We start from the raw sequence: 21,227 nt of genomic DNA, 5'->3' as shown, positions 1-21,227 counted from the left end.
AAGTTTCAGTACATCATAACATGGAGTGTCGAAATGAATTGTTTCTACAATGCACCAAGATGCAGATGCAGATGCATTGATTCAGTAATGGATCATAGTCATTTTTAGTTACTGTCGTGATTTATCGTATATGTGCTCTGCCACATTTAAAAAGAGTGTTTTCTTTGAGCAGGTAAAATTACAGGTACAGTTCATATATTTTACTGTAATAAAAGACAAAATTGTATGTGTTGTAAAACAATTTTTGTATGAAAAAAGGGTACTTTTGATAACATATACATGTTACTTTCATCATCTTTCTTACCTCAGTATGTTGAGTTGACAGTGTGGACTCTTCAGTCCATCAGAGAGCATCTTCACTCCTGAATCCTGCAGATAACTGTGACTCAAGTCCAGCTCTCTTAGTGAGTTTGGGGATTGTAGACATGAAGACAAACTTTTACAGCACTGACCAGTGAGATTACAGTCAGAAAGCCTGTAAACGAGGATGAAATGAAGTTCAGTATAGAAAAATGTTACCATCTACAGCGGGAGTGCCCATGAGCCACCTGACTCTAGCCACTTTTGCCATGGACTCTATTATTATTTGCCTGGACTCATCAGAAATCCACAAATGTTTCTTATTAGGGGGGATACTGCCCTCACACACTCCTGCTAACTGTTTGCCTGTAACCTTTTCTAACAGAGGATTGAATATCGCCATATAATGTATTTGACACTGCTGTTAGTTATATCAACATGATGAAGGCTGAAAAAATGTTTTGCTGATATTCTTAGGCTATATCCCCAATACCCTCAAATTCTATCTACATTAGCCCACTAATATAGCTTTACAGACCACTAATTAAGCTTTACTGCTTATTGTATATAAATAAGTCAGAATTATATATATTATATATATATATATATATATATATATTATATATATATATATATATATATGACAGCCGCAGCTCTGCACAGTTTTGCTCCAACCCTTATCAAACACAGCTGATCCAACTAATCAGGGTGTTCAAGACTACTAAACACTATAAAGCAGTTGTAAGGAGGTGGTTGGAGATAAAATCTACAGAGCTGTGGCCCTCCAGGAATGAGTTTGAGACCACTGATTTAGTGAGATGTTTATAAATAAAAATTTCCTTAAAATCTACTAGGGATGCACGATCAGGATTTTTGCAGCCAATACTGAGTACTGATCCCTTGTCATGGCTGCATTGTCTCACAACACAGTAGCTCAAAACACTGGATATACAATGTTTGAAACAAAGAAAGCATCATGTGTGTCAATAAACTGTATAAACAGAAGTCGCACTACATTTGTATATATTTTAACTGCTGTGACCCGTATGCAATGATCATTTATGCCTCCATGCATCATTTACCTCCTCACATGTTGTAGTGATGCTATCTGTATAACCCAAGTGCGCATGTAGATCTACGTCTGCTTGTAAACTCATAAACAAACTCTTGCGTTCAATTTAGAACTTAGTTCATAAGATTGGCCAGACTGGCGAGTACCGAGTCATTAAATGTGATTTTTGGCCGATACCGATCTCCGGTTGATCGATCGGAGCATCCCCAAAATCTACTACTAAGCTTAAATACAGTTAAAACTCGAAAGAGTTAAGTCATAAAACATTATTTGACTAAACCTAAAACTTCCAATGACCTTCTAATTCTGAAGTTACCCAGAAAAAAAGGTGCAAGAAAAGTTTCACTGCATACATTAGTACTTACAGAGCTTTTCTGCTGTTGACTACAGCTGGAATCAGTCTCCTTCTCCCTTCATCTGATGTGTTGTATTTCCTCAGATCAAACTCATTCAGCACCTCCTCTGATATCTGAAGCATGTAGGCGATTGTTGAGCAGTGAGATAGAGAAAGAAGATACTCCGAGTCATTGTTTGATTTGACAAACTCTTGAATCTCTCTGTAGAGAGTCTGATCCTTGATTTCCAGCAGACAGAGGAACAGATTGATGCATCGTTCAGCTGAGAGAGGTTCCTGACCCTTGAGTTTGTGTTTAATGTACTGTGTAATGTTCTTCAATGTCTCTAAGCTGTCTTCTATTTGTTTCAGAAGATCCTGTAAGAGTCTCTGATTAGACTCCAGTGAGATGCCCAGTAGGAACCGCAGGAAAAGATCCAGGTGTCCATTTTCACTCTGTAATGATTCATCAACTGATGACTTAAGTAGCTTATCCAGAAATCCTTCCTTCTGAAACAACTTCAGTGATTTATTATTGACATGGCAGTAAAACACATACAATGCAGCTAAAAACTCCTGAAAGCTCAAATGAATGAAGCAGTAGACTTTCCTCTGGTGAACCACTGATTCCTCCTTGAATATCTCAGTGCAAATCCCAGAGTACACCGAGGCATCCCTGACATCAATGCCGCTCTCAATCAGGTCCTCCTCATAGAACATCACATTGCCCTCCATTAGCTGTGTGAAAGCCAGTTCAGCAAGTTTCACAATCATGTCTCTGTTGGACTGCAGGAGTTTCTCTCGATCTCTCTCATCATACTTCTGATTCCTCATGCTGATCTGAGTCAGCAGGAAGTGGATGTACATTTCAGTCAGAGTTTGAGGGATTTCTGCTCCGTCATCTTGATTCAGGAGGTTTTGAAGCACAGTGGCTGAGATCCAGCAGAAGACGGGGATGTGACACATGATGTGGAGGCTTCTGGTTCTTCTGATGTGGGAGATGATTCTGCTGGCTTGATGCTCATCACTGATTCTCTTCCTGAAATATTCCTCCTTCTGAGACTCATTGAAGCCCTGAATCTCTGTCAGACGGCTGATGTATTCGGAGGGGATCTGATTAGTTGCTGCTGGTCTGGAGGTGATCCAGATGTGAGCAGAGGGAAGCAGATCTCCTCTGATGAGGTTTGACATCAACACATCCACTGATGAAGACTCGTTCACATCACTAACTCTCTCAATGTCTGAAAACTTCAGCGTCATTCTGCTTTCATCCAGACCATCAAAGATGAACACAACTTTACACTCCTCATAAATCTGTGAGTGCAGATCTTGAAGATCAGGATGAAAGTCCAGCAGAAGTCTGTGAAGACTGTACTGATGATCTTTAATCAAGTTCAGCTCTCGAAATGGAAGCACAAACATCAAATCTACATCCTGATTGGCTTTTCCTTCACTCCAGTCCAGAATGAACTTCTGCACAGAGACGGTTTTCCCAATTCCAGCGATGCCTTTAGTCAGAACAGTCTTGATTTTGTCCTTCACCTTATATTCTGATTGATGTAAGGGTTTGAAGATGTCATTGCAGTAGATTGGAGTGTCTTGTGTTCTGGCTGTTTTCTCCATCTGTAAAACCTCGTGTTCTTCATTCACTCCTTCACTCTCTCCCTCTATGATGTACAGCTGTGTGTAGATCCTGTTCAGAAGAGTTTGATTCCCTTCTAGCTTGATTCCCTCAAATAATCTCTCATACTTGTTTTTCATGCAGGTTTTGTGTTGATCTTTGATACTCTGTCTGATGAGGGTTTGATGGGGCATCACTGATCTGATCAAATACTCTGTCTTTAATCTGCATAAACAGTGAGATAAGCAGAACAATTTTAAACATGCATGAAGATAGGATTTTTAGTACAGCATGTTCTTAACTATGGTTTGAATTTACAACACATTTACATTAAAGTGTCAAATCAGCCAGCACCTAAAACAACTTATGTGATATAAATTGGAGTTAAAATCATTTAAATCTAGCCCATTTAATCCAGGAGCTTTGCTCAGAGATACTACATTTATATCTGAGCTCTTCCTTCCTGGGTAGTTTGTTTAAAGGCTATAGGCCTTTTTCTTTGGGTAGACAATCATGAATAGTTAAAATAAATATACTTAGACACACTGTATAATGTCAAACATGGATGGACTACCGGAAAACACATCTTTGTTTACTGCATTTATACTCACTCAGGGTCAGAGGTCACTGCTAAATCACTGAATTCAGGTGGGCTCAGGATAGATCTGTCACTCTTTATAGACACACAGCTGGGTTCTGGAGATTTCGCTTGGTGTGTCTGGACATCATTGAAGTCACTCTTTTTACAGGCAGCGCTGAAAGAACATTTCATATCTCCATATTTCAAGTAGTTTGACAGCATTTGGTCACTTCTGAATGATAAGCTAAACTGGGTGGCAACTTACATTTTCCTATATAATGCACAGAATAATAGAAATACACTAGTTTGGTCATCTTTCAAAATAAGATACAGACATAAGATGTGGAACATAAAGTCCACACTATCGGGGCTTAATAACTACTAGCTAGTTTGTAACTAAATTTGTGCTCACTTAGGAGACCACATGCACCACATGCTCTTTAGGCAAACCGTAGTTAGTAGGTCATAAGCTCTTTGTAAAGTCATGCATAATCGCACTGAATGTCGTAATGTCCATTAAAAACCATTTAAATCATTAAACTGCTTTAAAATTCTGCCACAAATGCATATATATATATATATATATATATATATATATATATATATATATATATATATATATATATATATATATATATATATATATATACATATATATACATATATATATATATACATATATATACATATATATATATATACATATATATACATATATATATATATATATATATATATATATATATATATACACATATATATATATATACATATATATATATATATATATATACATATATATATATATATATATATATATATATATATATATACATATATATATACATATATATATATATATATATATATATATATATATATACATATATATATATATATATATATACATATATATATATATACATATATATATATATATATATATATATATATATATATATATATATATATATACAGTTGAAGTCAGAATTATTAGCCCCCTTAAATTATTAGACCGCTTGTTTATTCTTTCCCTAATTTCCGTTTAAGGGAGAGATGATTTTTCCAACATGTTTCTAAACATAATAGTTTTAATAACTCATCTCTAATAACTGATTTATTTTATCTTTGCCGTGATGACTGTAAATAATATTTTACAACAAATTTTTAAGACGCTTCTATACAGCTTAAAGTGAAATTTAAAGGCTTAACTAGGTTAATTAAGTTAACTAGGCAGGGTAGGGGAATTAGGCAAGTTATTGTTTAACAGTGGTTTGTTTTGTAGACTATCAAGAAAAATATAGCTTAAAGAGGCTAATAATTTGTAGACATTCAAAACACGTCTTTATATGTTCAGGTTGTTGTTGAAGATGAAATATAACACGATTTAAACATGTTCGTTGGCTAGATGATGATTAACAGTCGTACAAACATCTTTACCGAAGCCTCTCTCTAACGTTACTTGACGGTTGGTCTCGCGCGTCCTTCATGTTTGTAGTTTATTTATGCTTTTCACCTGCTTTTGTAGTTTTAATCAAATTCACGTCAAACGCGCCATTGACATAAATACTCATTGTTGTAGCTTATTAAAAAATAAAAATAAGTAATAAGAAATAAAGTAATAAAGTAAAGTAATAAAAAATAAATAAAACAAATAAGACTTTCTCCAGAAGAAAAAATATTATCAGACATACTGTAAAAATGTCCTTGCTCTGTTGAACACCATTTGGAAATTAAATCGAAGGGGGCTAATAATTCTGACTTCAACTGTGTATATATATATATATATATATATATATATATATATATATATATATATATATATATATTTATATACATATAAATTAAATTAAAAAATCACAATTTTATAGTACATTAAATTACAGTCAGTAACTAACAGACAAGGCACATACCGGCATCGCAAGCCATGAATGTACGCGAAATATCAAAACAAAAGTTATTAAAACATTAAACTTGAATTTTTTTTTATATCCTACAGGGAGAAAAACTCATTTTTTTAAAAGAAATAAACTCTTCTTCTACAAACCGAAAAAAATGCATGATTTGGGAGGATACGAAGGCTTTGAAACACCTTTCAAACAGACTGAAAACACATTTTTTTCTGCTGTAAAGTTGGCCATTCTAACAGTGGGCTCAATTGAAATGTGCTCTATTATGGAGCCAGGACAAGCAGATTTTCGATGAATTGCAGTTTCAGTTACTTCCGTATTGGCTTCGGGAGGGAGAGCGGGAGGTTGCCACTTGTGTAATGTACAATACTGAGATATGCAAGATATGTAAATGGCCATTCAATCAATATACACATACAGTTAAATCAAAGATTTTAAACTCACTCAGGATCAGAGGTCACTGCTTCGTCACTGAATTCAGGGGGGCTCAGGATAGATCTGTCACTCTTTATAGACACACAGCTGAGATCTGAAGATTTTGTTTTGTGTGTCTGAACATCCTTATAGAGACTCTTTGTACAGGCAGCGCTGCAAGAACATTTCATATCTTCATTCTTCAAATGTTTTGACAACAAAGTCCTAAAACTGCTAGGGAAAACTGGGGTCAACTTTTATTTTACTACATAACACACAGACTAATAGAAATACACTAGTTTGGTCATCTTTTAATACAAGATACAAACATAGGTGCACCAATTAATAATACAACTGATATGTTTTCAGTAAAAAGGACAAGACGATCATTTTAAATTAAACACACAAAGTCAGAGTGTTACAACTGTCCTTAGAGTTTTGAAGCAAGTTTATGACCTAGCTACACATATATGTAATGTACATTATTGAGATATGCAAGATATGTAAATGGCCATTCACTCAATATATATATACAGTTAAATCAAAGTTTTTAAACTCACTCAGGGACAGATGTCACTGCTCCGTCACTGAATTCAGGAGGGCTCAGGATAGATCTGTTACTCTTTATAGACACACAGCTGGGTTCTGGAGATGCTGGTTTGTGTATGTGCACATCCTCCTCCTTCTCTCTCTTCTCGCAGACACTCATTTTAAAAGAACTGCAGAACAAATAAAATAAAAGAAATACTAATAAAAAGAATTCAGATGCAAAAACCTCTAAATATCGTCTAAAATTTCCATCAAAAATGAACATTTTTCTCAGCCTCCTTCGTTTATGTTGAGATATTTCACATTAAAGACCAGGAAAAAGGCTTATTTTTTTGCGATAAAAGTGATATTATGGAACATACACACAGGAGCCTGATAAAAATGCTAATTTTAGAGAAAAAAATCAGACGCCAATTAGAGGTTTTTGCATCTTTTTTTTTTTTTTATTAGAATATGCAAAAATCATACAAATACAAGAAAACATCAACAGATAACAAATACAAAGCAACAAAACAAAAACAAAACAAAAACATCAACAATATAGTCAGGTACTGGTATGTGCGTGAGTGTGTGCGTGTGAGTGTGTGTATGCATGTAAAGGTAACTTGGTGGACAGGTCAGAGTACATACATTAGGAACAATAACAGTCAATAAAGGAAGCAAGTGTCACAGATACAGATAAAACATATAGAAAGAAACCAGTCAGAGGTAGGGAGTAACAACAATGCTTATTAATGTATGATAGTAAATATGAGAGTAAAAAGAGAGAAAGGACAACAGTAATAACTGATAACAATAATAATAAATCACAAGTGCTACACCAACTACTACTACAGAAAATTACTTATATAACAACTACTACTGCTTCTACTACAGCCACAACCACGACTACTACTACTAAAGTGTCTACTAATACTGATACTACTACAACGACTACCACTACTGATACTACTATTGCTACAACTAATACAACAATGTCTACAGCGACTACTACTACTACTACTACCACTACTACTACTACTACTACTACAATCACTTCTACTACATCTACATCAACAACATCTACTACTGATATTACTACACCAACAACGACTACTACTACTACTACTGTAACAACCACACCATTACTACTTCTGCTACTACTATACCAATGACATCTACTACTACATGAACTACAACTTCTATAATCTCCGTAACAATTACTCAATAACAATCGATACTATTACAATGACTACTACTTCAACTACTACTACTACTACTACTACTACTACAACTACTACCATTACAACTACAACAACTGCAAGATTAATAATGATAATGGTATGAATACTTGTAATAATGATAATGAAAAGATAACAGGACAAGTCAGAACAGCAATAATAATAATGATAACAAAAAATAAAAGTAATACCATTTATGACAAAGATGTCGAGGAAAGGGGAGGATGGGAAATCAGGGAGAGGACAAGTAATAATAATAATAATAATAATAATAATAATAACAATAATAATAAATAATAATAATAGTAGTAAGTAGTAAGTAGAAGGGGAAAGAGAGGAAAAGAGAAAATAAACTAATAATAATAAACAAAAATTAATAAAATAATAATAATAAAAATAAATAAATAAATAAATAAATAATAAAATAAAAAAACAGAAAATGAAGGGGAGGAGTCGAAGAAAAAGAAAAGAAACAAAAAGAGTGAAAAATAAAATAAAATAAATAAAGTTCAGCAAACAAAGCAATGAGAATAAGCAAAAAAAATTAATAATAATAATAAAAACTAAATAAATAAAAAGGAAAACACTATATCAATGCTAATTATGAATTATACAAACCGACATGGAAGAATAATATTAAAGATATGTATGATAGATTATTAACTTGGTTTTTGCATCTAAAGTCTTCAATTATCTTTGTTCATTTAAGAGGAATAATCAAACATGAAACAATTCTATTCGTTTTCACTCCAAACAATATTTAAAATATATTAAAGGTGTGGATAAATCACCTGCCAATAGTTTTGTAACTCCTAGTATCAATATACAAGCTGTGTCTGAATCTGTTGTGTTCTTCAGGACTATGGCCTTTAGGATAAACAATTTTAAACTTTTAACCTTTAACTATGTTAACCTTTCACATTTAGACCAACAACAATTATTTGTGATCATGTACCACAAACTAGTCACAAGAGTCGTCGATTTTTTTTTTAAATAGAGCAGAATTTATGCATCATCTGAAAGCTTTTGGTTGGATATTTAATTGAGATACAACTATTTAAATATCTGTGTGTGCGTGTGTGGTATAGTAGCATTTAAAGATGTCTAGATTAACTGCTTGAGAATGTTCTTTAGAAATCAAAGACTAAGTTTTGATACATATACAGTAGGAAAATTACTAAATATCTCCATAAAATCTTTACTGCATATATAGTGATACTTGAGAACGAAAAAAAATCGATCATTTTGACCCATATGCTATATTTTTTTGAAATATCTCCTACAAATATAGCCTAATCATGCAAAATAAGACCGTTTGTGTTCAAGAGTCACACGAATTAGCACATCATTAGCTTCTTTTTTAATTGTCGTATTTATGAGTTTCGTTAAAAGAAACAATTAAGTATTTAGAAGAGACTAAAGCGTTTGAGCAATACCTTTACGTTTGATTAGGATTGATTTACCTGTGCGTGAGAATGAATCAGGAAGTGTGCCAGTTCAGACTTTCCTGTCTCAGCAACCTAAGACATCTAACACAAACTTCTTTCGGATCATAATGCCTCCAAATTGCAAAATAAACGGATCTGTCCTTAAACTAATCTACATTATTTACAAACTTTCTCTTTTGTTGTCGACGTGTACCGTCCTTGATATTACAAAATGGCATCTGGAAAAAACCGTTTCACTTTTGAAATCACATGACGTAGCAGCCAGGTGTACTGTCTCTATGGGGCGTCTGCAGACTTTTTTGACAGTCACAAGACTTGCGCATTTATTAAATGAATATAGAGAAAATAAAAGCTACAACAATGAGTATTTATGTTAATGGCGCGTTTGACGTGAATTTGATTAAAACTACAAAAGCAGGTGAAAAGCATAAATAAACAACATGAAGGACGCGCGAGACCAACCGTCAAGTAGAGAGAGGCTTCGGTAAAGATGTTTGTACGACTGTTAATCGTCACTATCTAGCCAACGAACATGTTTAAATCGTGTTATATTTCATCTTCAACAACAACCTGAACATAATATAAGTATAAGTATTATAGTATAAGTATGCAAAAGGGAGGAGGGGGAGACTGCAGCTTTGGATCCAGGCAGATCTACATGGGCAAAAGGTTTCTTTTCAGATCCATCATAAATTATGACAGGAATGAACAGACCGACCTCTAGTGATGAGATAAACGTACTGCATTTGAATCAAACTCATTGCACTGAGTTCAATTCTGAAGGACGGTTAACCCCAATTAAACACACCTGAACCAGCTTATATCAAGCTTGTGTACTAGAAACTTCCAGGCAGGTGTGTTAAAGGAAGTTGGAGCTAAACTATGTAGGACATCGGCTCTCCAGGACCAAGTTTGGAAACCCCTGTTTTTTTGCTGGCAGATTGCAAATATCTATTACAAATATATTATGCTGAATAATTCTACTTTTCAACTAAAGGTTGCAATTATTGAGACTATATTGTTCAGGCTCAAGAAAACGAATTGAGTGAGAATGTTGTCATGAAATGTAATATAGCCTATGGAACGATGCAAAGTGCACATACCTTACGTGTCAATGTTTTGAGTTCACATAACTGTCATATATGCACATATATTTCAAAATATTGCAAAAAATGTCAATTTACAACATTTTTTTTTGCAGCCACGGGAATTACAAATGTACATTTATGTCCAAATATTTAACTATTATTTTATATGTGATCTTGTCTGGCCAAATATCAGATTTACGTATGGGAATACTTGGTATAAATTCCGAGAAGCAGAGTAACTCATTTTCTTTTTTTTACTTAAGATATTTTGCATAAGTTTTTGTTTCATTCTTTTTCAATTGTTAAACCAAAGGTTACATTTGCCTGATTATAACAAATGCTTTGGAAACATTTAATGAATATATAATATGCCTTAAATCTGGTGTCATTATTACTTTGAAAAATTTTGTTTTAATATTTAGCATTTCAGGACAACATGGTGGCACAGTAGTTAATGCTGTCGCCTCACAGCAAGAAGGTCTATAGTTCGAGCCTCGGCTGGGTCAGTTGGCATTTCTGTGTGGAGTTTGCATGTTCTCCGTGTTCGCGTGGGTTTCTTCCTGGTGCTCCGGTTTTCCCCACAGTCCAAACACATGCCACATGCGGTACAGGTGAATTGGGTAGGCTAAATTGTCCATGGTAAATGAGTGTGTTTGGATGTTTCCCAGAGATGAGAAGCCCCAGGTTGCGGCTGGAAGGGCATCCGCTACGTAAAACATATGCTGGATAAATTGGCGGTTCATTAAACTGTGGCGACCCCAGATTAATAAAGTGAGCTGAAAACAAAATGAATGAAAGAATGTTTAGCATTTCATTATAGTTTCAATAAAAGGCATCTTTAACTACACTAGTTGTTTGAAACTAAGGTGTGCAGGATGAATGTAATTTTATTATCATTATTGTTCTTTTATATACAGTTGAAGTCAGAATTATTAGCCCGCCTTTGAATTTTTTTTCCTTTTTTAAATATTTCCTAAATGATGTTTAACAGAGCAAAGAAATTTTCACAGTATGTCTGATAATATTTTTTCTTCTGGAGCAAGTCTTTGAACTGTCTTTAACAGTTTTTAATTTTTTAAAAGCCATTTTAAGGTAAAAATTATTAGCTCCTTTAAGCACATTTTTTCCGATAGTCTACAGAACAAATCATTGTTAATCAATATCTTGCCTAATTACTCTAACCTGCCTAGTAACCCTAGTTAAGCCTTTAAATGTCACTTTAAACTGTACAGAAGTTTCTTGATAAATATCTAGTCAAATATTATTTACTGTCATCATAGCAAATATAAAATAAATCAGTGACTAAAATTAGTTATTAAAACTATTATGATTAGAAATGTGCTGAAACAATCTGCTCTCTGTTAAACAGAAATTGGGGAAAAAAGTAAACAGAGGGGAGAATAATTCAGGGGGGGGGGGGGGGGGGGGGAAGAGTAATACTTCTGACTTCAACTGTACATGTAATTTTTTACATCTAAAATTCTATTTTTGGCATGGTGAGCTCTGCTGTGACGTGAATTTCCCTTTTGGATTAACAAAGTCTAACAAACAAACAATAAAAATTGACATTTAGAGTGAAAATTTATTTTTTAAGTCTATTTTGTTCTATTATTTTATGAAAACGGTTCATAACACAGCCAAAACACTAATATTCCCCTGGCAACATTTGTTACAATATTTAATCATCCATTAATTACAGTTCAAATGTAATGGTAATGATTAAAATGTAACATTAATGTCAGCGTGTGTCTGTTTTAAGGCTGTTATGATTTGAATGCAGTAAAGTCAGGCCAGATTTAAACATCAGATTTAGAATGTCTGGAACAAGCTCTGATGTCATCGACATTCTAAACCTGTCAGCTCACTTGACTCTAAAACTTTGCATTACTTCAGTCAGAATTGTTCAGTTTGAGTCGAAATATTGTGAATTTTGAGCACAAAAATGATGGACCCAGCATTTGAGGTGTTCAATGAAGTCCGTTTACAGGGCGAGCACACAGACGTCGACATCAATGTTCACGGGAAAGTGTTTCGAGTGCACAAGATCATTCTTTGTGGCTGCAGTCCTTATTTCAGGTGAGATCAGACCCACGCACAATGTCTTATTTAGGTTTTAGGTCCAAAATTGTTCATAATTTACATTAATAATGTGTATATTCAAGTTATTTCATTTTCTAATGATACATTTTTGTGTTGTTGTGTTTAATAAGGACAGTTCATCACATCTTAGGTGATTACAATAGAAATACATGTTAAAACTGTGGTTTGATGTATATAGGGCTGGGCCGATAAACAATATTAGTATTATATATCGAATCGCAATATAATTGATGTTAATAACAATGATAAGCTCTGGACTTTTACTCTATATTAATCCAGGAGCCAATCACACAGCAGAAATGTGCCACAATGGGAATCTAGAAGTGTGTGGATATTAGAGATGCACAGAATTTTAGGTCAGGTTAAATAGGTGATGCTGTTTAATGGAGCCTCTAATTTGTGGCTTCAGTCACTGTTGGGATGCTCTTTTAAATCTGTAAGAATAAACAACTGATACTGAAATATACAGTTGAAGTCAGAATTATTAGCCCCCCTCGATTTTTTTCTTCTTTTTTAAATAATTCCCAAATGGTGTTCAACAGAGCAAGGACATTTTTACAGTATGTCTGATAATATTTTTTCTTCTGGAGAAAGTCTTATTTGTTTTATTTTGGCTAGAATAAAAGCAGTTTTGAATTTTTTATGAACCATTTTAGGGACAAAATTATTAGCCTCTTTAAGCTATATTTTTCTTGATAGTCTAAAAAACAAACCACTGTTATACAATAACTTGCCTAATTCCCCTAACCTGCCTAGTTAACTTAATTAACCTAGTTAAGCCTTTAAATGTCACTTTAAGCTGTATAGAAGCATCTTAAAAATTTGTAGTAAAATATTATTTACAGTCATCACGGCAAAGATAAAATAAATCAGTTATTAGAGATGAGTTATTAAAACTATTATGTTTAGAAACATGTTGGAAAAATCATCTCTCCCTTAAACGGAAATTAGGGAAAGAATAAACAAGCGGTCTAATAATTTAAGGGGGCTAATAATTCTGACTTCAACTGTATATCGCTGTTGTTTAATATGAAATAAAGAATTAATCAAGATTGCCATAATCGCCTATCCCTAGTTTGATGTCATTAAAGATTGATATTTTAATTGGAAAACGTAGAAACAGTTCTACATTTGATATAAAAATTTGATATAAAGGGTTTATGCAAATATGTTTCTTTCAAGGTTTTGTATTAGATCGTAAAATTAGTTGGAAATCACACAAAAAAAAAAAGTTCCACCAAAATTGGTACAAACTGCATCTTGGATACTAAATCAATGAATATAATACACTTATATTGCCACACTGTAAAACCCAATAAGTTAAGGCAACTCAAACCATTTGAGGTAACCGATTGCAGCAAACCATTTAAGTTAAAAAAATAATGCTAATGATTGCTCTGAACTTAATCCATTTGAGTAAACGAAGGAATATGAGCACAGCAATACCCAATAAATGGAGAACTCAAACCAGCTGAGTACTGTAAAACCCAATAAGTTAAAGCAACTCAAAACATTTGAGGAAACCGATTACTACAAACTATTTTAGTTAAACTAATTTATACGAGTACTGTGAACTTACTCCATTTAAGTTGAAGTAATGAGGTGTTTAACTCATTACCTTCAACACTAAAGTCAAAACTCTTTTCAAATGAGTAAAATTAACTTCCAGCCAGTTTTGAGTTCACTACACTCATTTCACTTGATGAAGTTGCCTGTTGGGTTTTACAGTGAAGCACTTTTACAATGTAGATTGTGTCAAAGCAGCTTAACATAGAAGTTCTAGTAAATTGAAACGGTGTCAGTCCAGTTTTCAGAGTTTTCATGCGGGTTTTCTTCAAACTAAATGAAATTAAGTATCTTCATAAAGCAACACTGTTTAAATGTGCTCCACAGGATGCTTTTCTCCACACAGTGGACCAAACCAAAGCAGCATTTCAATTTCCCTGAAATGTCGTCGGACACCATGTCTCTGATTATTCAACACGCCTATGCAAGACCCGTCCAGATTACTGAAGACAACGTGTGCGAGCTCTTAGTGGCGGCTGATCAGTTATTAATCTCAGGTCTAACTGAAGCCTGCTGCAAGTTCCTGGAGGCAAACTTCTCCCTGCAGAACTGCATCGGCATCTGGGCGTTCACTGAGCGTTTCCACTCCTGCACAGAACTCCACCACAAAGCCGAGTTCTACGTCTTACAGCATTTCCAGGAGGTTCAGCAAGTGTCCGAGGAGTTTCTACAACTTCCTCTGGAGCTGCTTGAGAATATGATCAGTCGCGATGAGCTGAATGTTAAACAGGAGGAGGTGGTTTTTGAGGCAATTCTCCGCTGGATTAATCATGAACCAGAAAACAGGAGAAATCACATCACTGCGCTTCTTTCAAGGGTAAGAGTCATTCTGTTAATCACTTTTGTGTGTTTTTTGTGAGACTTTTCTCACTATTTTTATTGCTACATCGACAATAATCACTCCATTTATGTTTATCTGAGTTTTTTTCTAATGACAAGAAAGATTTCTGAGATATACTAAAAACAGGGAAAGAAAAATATCAGTAGTTTGTCATTTCTGCCTTAACTAACAATCTTCCAGATTTCTTGCAGCAGTTTCCTGTATTCAATCACATTTTAAACAAACAGTTTGTTTAGATCCAATTATACCTGCCAACATTTGGAGGAAGAGGGGTTTATTAAATAGTAATAAGACTCTGGGAAAAACAGAAGTGTTGGCAAGTATGGACACCAGAGTTACCCTGAGGCCCCAATAGTATCTGCATTCTCATGATAGTGAGGATACATAATAAAAAGCAACTTAGTTTTACATGTACAGAAATGTGTTGAACAAATGTAAAGGAATTTTATTTCCAAGATAGGACATAAGACTAGTACAGACTAGAATGCAGATCTGCAGAATGCAGAGGGTCAGGGGGAGGTTGCCTGTACTATAGATGGTCATTTCTAATTTAATGTAACCTTTAGTTTGTTTGTTTTATTGTTGAGCTACAAAAAAAGCAAGCTTGAATTAAATTATTAAATATTGTGATTGGATCAGATTAATTTAAGCATTGAGCTACATTGTGTTATAAATAGAATTGCTTCTTTTCATTGTAATATAATTATAAAATATACAAAATGATAATGTAATGGTTAATCTGATATGAATAAATCAATGTTTTCTATTTACTCTTAAGGAAATTACTAGAATAATCGGCTACTCTGTAATACAGTCTTCTATATTTACCTGCAGCCTACAGTCCTCAATGTGTTTGGATTTTGGCCCTTGATACGAAGAGTTTGGGCTCCCCTGCTCTGAATTATAAAACAATGTCTTTAGAGAACAATGTCACAAATTTTTCTGCTAATAATGAGAAATATTGAGTAGAAATATTGAGTGGTCCATCATACAAACCCACACACTGTAAAAATGCAATGACAAGAAGTCAACAAATATTTTTAAGTTTCTTTAACTTATTTTAAAATGTTAATTAGGTTTTAACAAAAATTTTTAAGTTATACAAAGTCTGATGTTTTTAGTCAGTTTGGTTGATGTATGGTGAAACGGTGGCTCAGTGGTTAGCACTGTCGCCTCACAGCAAGAAGGTCCCTGATTTGAGTCCTGGCTTGATTAGTTGGTGTTTCTGTGTGGAGTGTGCATGTTCTCCCTGTGTTGGCGTGGGTTTCCTCCGGGTGCTCCGGTTTCCCCCACAGTCCAAACACATGCGCTATAGGGGAATTAGGGAAAAAACTTAATTGGCCATAGTTTATGGGTGTTTTCCAGTAGTGGGTTGCAGCTTTAAGGGCATCCACTGTGTAAAACATATGCTGGAATAGTTGGCGGGTCATTCTGCTGTAGCGACCCCTGATAAATAAGGGACTAAGCTGAAGGAAAATTAATGAATCATTGGTTGATGTAAGTTGAGATGACTAGATAAGTTTGATTCAACTAAAAGATGTTTTACAGTGCACCCATCCCCTTCCACCCTGCCAGAAGATTCCAATCCAGGGGAAACATGGAATAAATTGCCAAAAAAATAGTTTGAGAATCTTAAAAGTTTTATATTGACTTTTATATTGTATTGCCATTCAAAAAAGTAACTAATATTTCCTGTCTGCCTTTAAAAATCTACATATTCCTGTAGTTCATTATTGATTGTAGTCTTCTCAGAGATTGATAAGGCTGTAACTCCTCTCCTCACTGTGCTTTAGGTTCGACTGGGCTTGATGTCACCAGAGTACTTCATGAACAATGTGAGGAATAATCCTCTGGTGTTGGAGAATGAGGCCTGTTCCTTTATTATCATCAATGCGATGAAGGTCATTTTTGACCTCCACGTGGAACCCACCAGCTCTGGCCTCGTGAGTTATATGACACGCCAACGTATGCCCTCTGAGGTCCTATTGGCCATTGGCGGGTGGAGCATTGGCAATCCGACCAATGGGATTGAGGCATATGACACAAGAGCGAACTGTTGGAAAGATGTGACTGTGGAGAATGAGCTTCCCAGAGCCTATCATGGCGTGGCCGTCCTCGATGGCTTTATCTACGCTGTTGGTGGATTTGACAGCGAGAATTATTTCAGCAGCGTCAGGAAATTCAATCCAGTCACTCATACTTGGCATGAGGTGAGTTGTTTCTGATCTATCTAAAGTAGTTTTTGTTTACTGCTTTTTAACATTGTCTAAAAACCTAATAGGTTATCTTATCTAAGTTATCAGAAACTTAACACAGTCTATGGTATTATATGATATTAACATAAGGTTCTAAAAAGATTGATAAAAATTATGTTAACAAATAGAGAAGGGCAAAGGACCAGGGTGGGATGGAACAATGGCGGGAGGAACTAGGAGGTAGACTTGGGACAAAAGGGTAGAGGAGGAGGCCAGGGTGGGATTGATGGAGGGAGGAATCAGGAACAAGAGGAACCAGGTTGGAGCAGTTAGGCGTAAGAGTCAGGAAGACAACATGAGGGACGAGACAGTGGTAAAAGCCAGAAAGTTGACAGGAGGGATCAGGGGGGACAACACAGTGGCAAGTGCCAGGGAGATGACAGGAGGAACCAAATGGGAGTAGAAGCCAGAAAGATGATGGGAGGGACCAGACAGGGGTAAGAGCCAGTGAGATGAGAGGAGGGACCAGTGCGTGGTAAGAGCCAGGGGGATGACAGGAGGGACCAGATGAAGGTAAAAGCCAGGGATATGACTGGAGAGATCAATGCGACCTGGGAGGAGTAAGAACCAGAGAGATGACAGGACAGCTCAAGGGGACCAGATGGAGACTTGGTGCAGGAGACGCTTGATGAGACCCAGACCACAGCCATGATGATAGTTCAAGGTGAAGCCTATGGTGGGATGGCTGATGACACCAGTGAAGGACCCCAAGAGGACATGCGACAGGATTGAAGATTGGTGGGAAACTGGTCAGGCTTGAGGCTGGTGGAGAACCGGCAGGGCTGGAGGCTGAACTGGGACTGGCAGGGCTGGAAGCCAAAATGGAGCCGGAAGGGCTGTAAGCCAGTATAGGGGCAGTAGGTCTAGGAGCCAGACTGGGACAAGCAGGGCTAGAATCTAGAATGGGGTAGATAGGGTTAGCAGCTGGAATGAGGCTGGAAGTCAGAATGGGGCTGGTAGGATTAGGAGCTAGAATGAGACTGGCAGGCATATGAACTGGAAATGGGTCGGCAGGGCTAGGAGCCGGATCGAGGCCAATAGGGGTGAAAGGAAGAATGGGGCTGGTAGGCAAAAAGCTTGGGCTTGGGCCAGTAGCCGGAATGGGACCGGCAAGGCTAGGAGCCGGGCAGAAACTGGCAGAGCAAGGGACAATATTTACCATTCAAGTGATGTCCAATGAAAATAGCTTACTTTCCTATCAACATGGCCACTGTATGCAGGAATACTCACCTTACTCAGTAAGTACTAAGTTTGTTTGTGCTTTATACAACAGGTGGCTCCCATGTATGAACGGCGGTGTTATGTCAGTGTGGCTGTTCTGGACGGCCTCCTTTATGCCATTGGTGGATTTAATGGACATGCACGCCTGAAAACAGCAGAGTGCTACAATAAAAACACCAATCAGTGGACACAGATATCACCCATGAGTGAGCGGAGGAGCGACGCCAGCGCCACCTCACTGCACGGCAAGGTAAGCATGTTTACCCCCGATTATTGCAGAAACCTTTGTCTTGTACAGGTTGTATGGCATCAATGCTGAAAGTGTGTTGGTTTTGTGTGTGTTCGGCAGGTTTACATCTGCGGTGGTTTTACGGGGGTTGAGTGTCTTTTCACTGCTGAAAGCTTCAATCCTGAAACAAACCAGTGGAGCCTCATTGAGCCCATGAGGACCCGCCGCAGTGGAGTCGGCGTCATCACTTTTGGGAATCTAATTTATGCTGTGAGTATAATTGCTTTATTATTATTGTAAATGTTATTTTAGTGTGGTGTATGATGACTGATAAGTGTTATACAGATATGTACATGACAGATATGAATGTGTGTAAAAGATTTGTATATAAATACAAATTACAGATGTGATTAATGGTTTGACAGCACTAATGAATGTACAAAATAAGCCGAATATCATAGACCAAACGCTTTATATTAACAGAGAGATGCATATCTTTGTTTTAAGGTTGGTGGATTTGATGGTTCCAGCCGTCTGCGAAGTGTCGAGGCCTACGATCCTCACACTGACTCCTGGCATGACATCGAATCTATGATCAACACACGCAGCAACTTCGGCATTGAGGTGAAGTACAGTCATCTAATGAGGGTTTGGCTGAATATGCAGCGTTAAAGATTCCCACATTAAAGATTTTACAAGTAATGATTTGTTTTCTCCAAACTCCACACAGGTTGTGAACGATCAGCTGATAGTTGTTGGTGGGTTTAATGGATTCAGGACCTGCTCTGATGTGGAGATTTACAACCAGAGTACAAATGAATGGTAATGTTCACAAACACACTGCAGTTTGCCTGCAATCAGCTTGACACAACGGCTGTAAATCAGTTGTTACCCAATTGTGTAAAAAGGTGTTAATAAGCTAAATGCTTTGAATAAAATCTTCATTAATTCATTAAACCATTTTTTTTAAATAGGCTCATATAAGAGGTAGGGTGATTTCACACCTAGACATGTGTTATGGAACCTGGTGCGTTTCCCCCATTAGCGCGGTTCATTTGGCATATGTGAATGTGAATCCAGCTCTGATCCGTGCCAAAACAATCTGTCCGAGACCGCCTGAAAGAGGTGGTCTCGGCTCGATTGAAACTCAGGAGCGGATCGATTATAGTGAGAAAGCATCCTCGGAATCATTTTTTTTTTACTCATTTAGCCCATTTTTAGGTCTGGCAGGTCTGGCTTAGCTTAGCATAGATAACTGAATTGAATTAGACTATTAGCATCTTGCTGAAAAATGACAGAGGAGTTTCGATAATTGTCCTGTCTAAAGCTGGACTCTTCTATAGTTAAATCCTGTACTAAGACCAATGGAAAACGAAAGGTTTCTATTTCTAAACTGATATGGCTCGGTGTTAAACCTGCATAATAATCAAGAAACTCAAGGAAAACCTAGAAAATCTTCCAGCGACAAACATTTGTAGGATGATTCAGAACTATATTAGGGCGCTGCATGATATCATTGCTACTACACGCTGCTCGGCTTTAAATAGGAACATTTAAAAACTCTTTTGTCATTTTAGAGCGAGATGCTAACAGTCTAACCTGATTCAATGATCTATGCTAAGCTAAGCTAAGATGTCCCAATATATCAACTGAATGGATTCAATAACGGTAAAACTCAACTCTACGGGAGATCCAAGTTCCTTCAAGCGAGTTTCTTTAACCCACTCTCATGATGCACACATGTATTTATGTGCATATAAACTGTCAACAAGCTCAAATACATTTGTAAATTAGTGATTTACACGTCTACATATCCCTTTATAATTCCTGTTTATAGCAAATACCAACCTGTATATTATTTTCATATCTATTTGCATATCCCCGATTATTAATAGCAACCTGTACACTATGTTCATCTAGTTCATATGACCTGTATATCATGTTTCATAATACATCCATCTGTAAATATCACCATCGTTTTCTATAACTGCACTTTATAACTTATACCTGTATCCTGCACTGCTGCGATCACACTGCTGGTTAGACCTAAACTGCATTTTGTTGCTCTATACTTGTACATGTGTAGTGAAAATTAAGTTGAATCTAATCTAATCTACACAAATCAGTCTAGTAAAATGAAATGCAATAATAGTTTGATGTGTTTAATTCAACTGAAAGTATTATTATAGGCCTTAATATATTAAAATAGTCTCTTTATATGCCTTTCTGTGTTTTTGTGCAGGGTGGAAGTGTGTGACATGAACATTTCCCGAAGTGCTCTGAGCTGCTGTGTGATCTCTGGCTTACCTCAATGCCTGCAGTATGTGTTTGATAGAGACTCTCTGCCGATGCTGGAGGAAGAGTCTGATGAATCAAACCAAGAATGAGGACACATCAGAGCAGCAGTGCTGTGACATATCATTAAACGCAGATTAAAAAAAAAATTGATCTACTGTTTTTTTTACTCCTAAAATCGTCA

At 36.0% G+C, this 21,227-nt stretch overlaps 2 protein-coding genes across 6 annotated transcripts in view; one reads left to right on the top strand and one right to left on the bottom strand.

The window, feature by feature from the left end:
* The window catches only part of si:zfos-364h11.1, a 17,498-nt gene extending 7,781 nt beyond the window's left edge, over positions 1-9,717 (bottom strand). Inside the window, exons 1-6 of one of the 2 annotated variants that reach the window (XM_002665117.7) lie at positions 9,464-9,717; positions 6,792-6,950; positions 6,262-6,405; positions 3,939-4,082; positions 1,738-3,552; positions 305-475 (exon numbers count right to left, since the gene is read on the bottom strand). In XM_002665117.7, coding sequence (XP_002665163.2) covers positions 305-475; positions 1,738-3,552; positions 3,939-4,082; positions 6,262-6,405; positions 6,792-6,940 — 2,423 coding nt within the window. In that variant the 5' untranslated portion in view covers positions 6,941-6,950; positions 9,464-9,717. The remainder of the gene's footprint in view (positions 1-304; positions 476-1,737; positions 3,553-3,938; positions 4,083-6,261; positions 6,406-6,791; positions 6,951-9,463) is intronic. The other variant, XM_017351736.4, reaches the window with a different exon arrangement.
* klhl10a (kelch-like family member 10a) lies at positions 9,684-21,227 on the top strand. Of its 4 annotated transcripts, XM_073928111.1 has the most exons (9): positions 9,684-10,117; positions 12,524-12,612; positions 14,530-15,019; positions 16,837-17,253; positions 18,572-18,769; positions 18,869-19,018; positions 19,256-19,372; positions 19,479-19,570; positions 20,991-21,227. In XM_073928111.1, the coding sequence occupies exons 3-9, from the start codon at positions 14,531-14,533 to the stop codon at positions 21,133-21,135; spliced, it is 1,608 nt and encodes a 535-aa protein (XP_073784212.1). In that variant the 5' UTR covers positions 9,684-10,117; positions 12,524-12,612; position 14,530; the 3' UTR covers positions 21,136-21,227. The 4 variants fall into 4 exon arrangements, with proteins under 4 accessions (XP_073784212.1, XP_073784213.1, XP_017207208.2 ...); XM_073928112.1 differs by lacking the exon at positions 12,524-12,612 and having other exon boundaries at positions 9,696-10,033; positions 14,439-15,019; XM_017351719.4 differs by lacking the exon at positions 9,684-10,117 and having other exon boundaries at positions 11,022-12,612.

The sequence above is a fragment of the Danio rerio genome, chromosome 17 (assembly GCF_049306965.1).
Source record: "Danio rerio strain Tuebingen ecotype United States chromosome 17, GRCz12tu, whole genome shotgun sequence".
NCBI lineage: Eukaryota > Metazoa > Chordata > Actinopteri > Cypriniformes > Danionidae > Danio > Danio rerio.
Note: the sequence above shows the minus strand (reverse complement) of the source record. Positions and strands in the feature narration are given on the sequence as shown.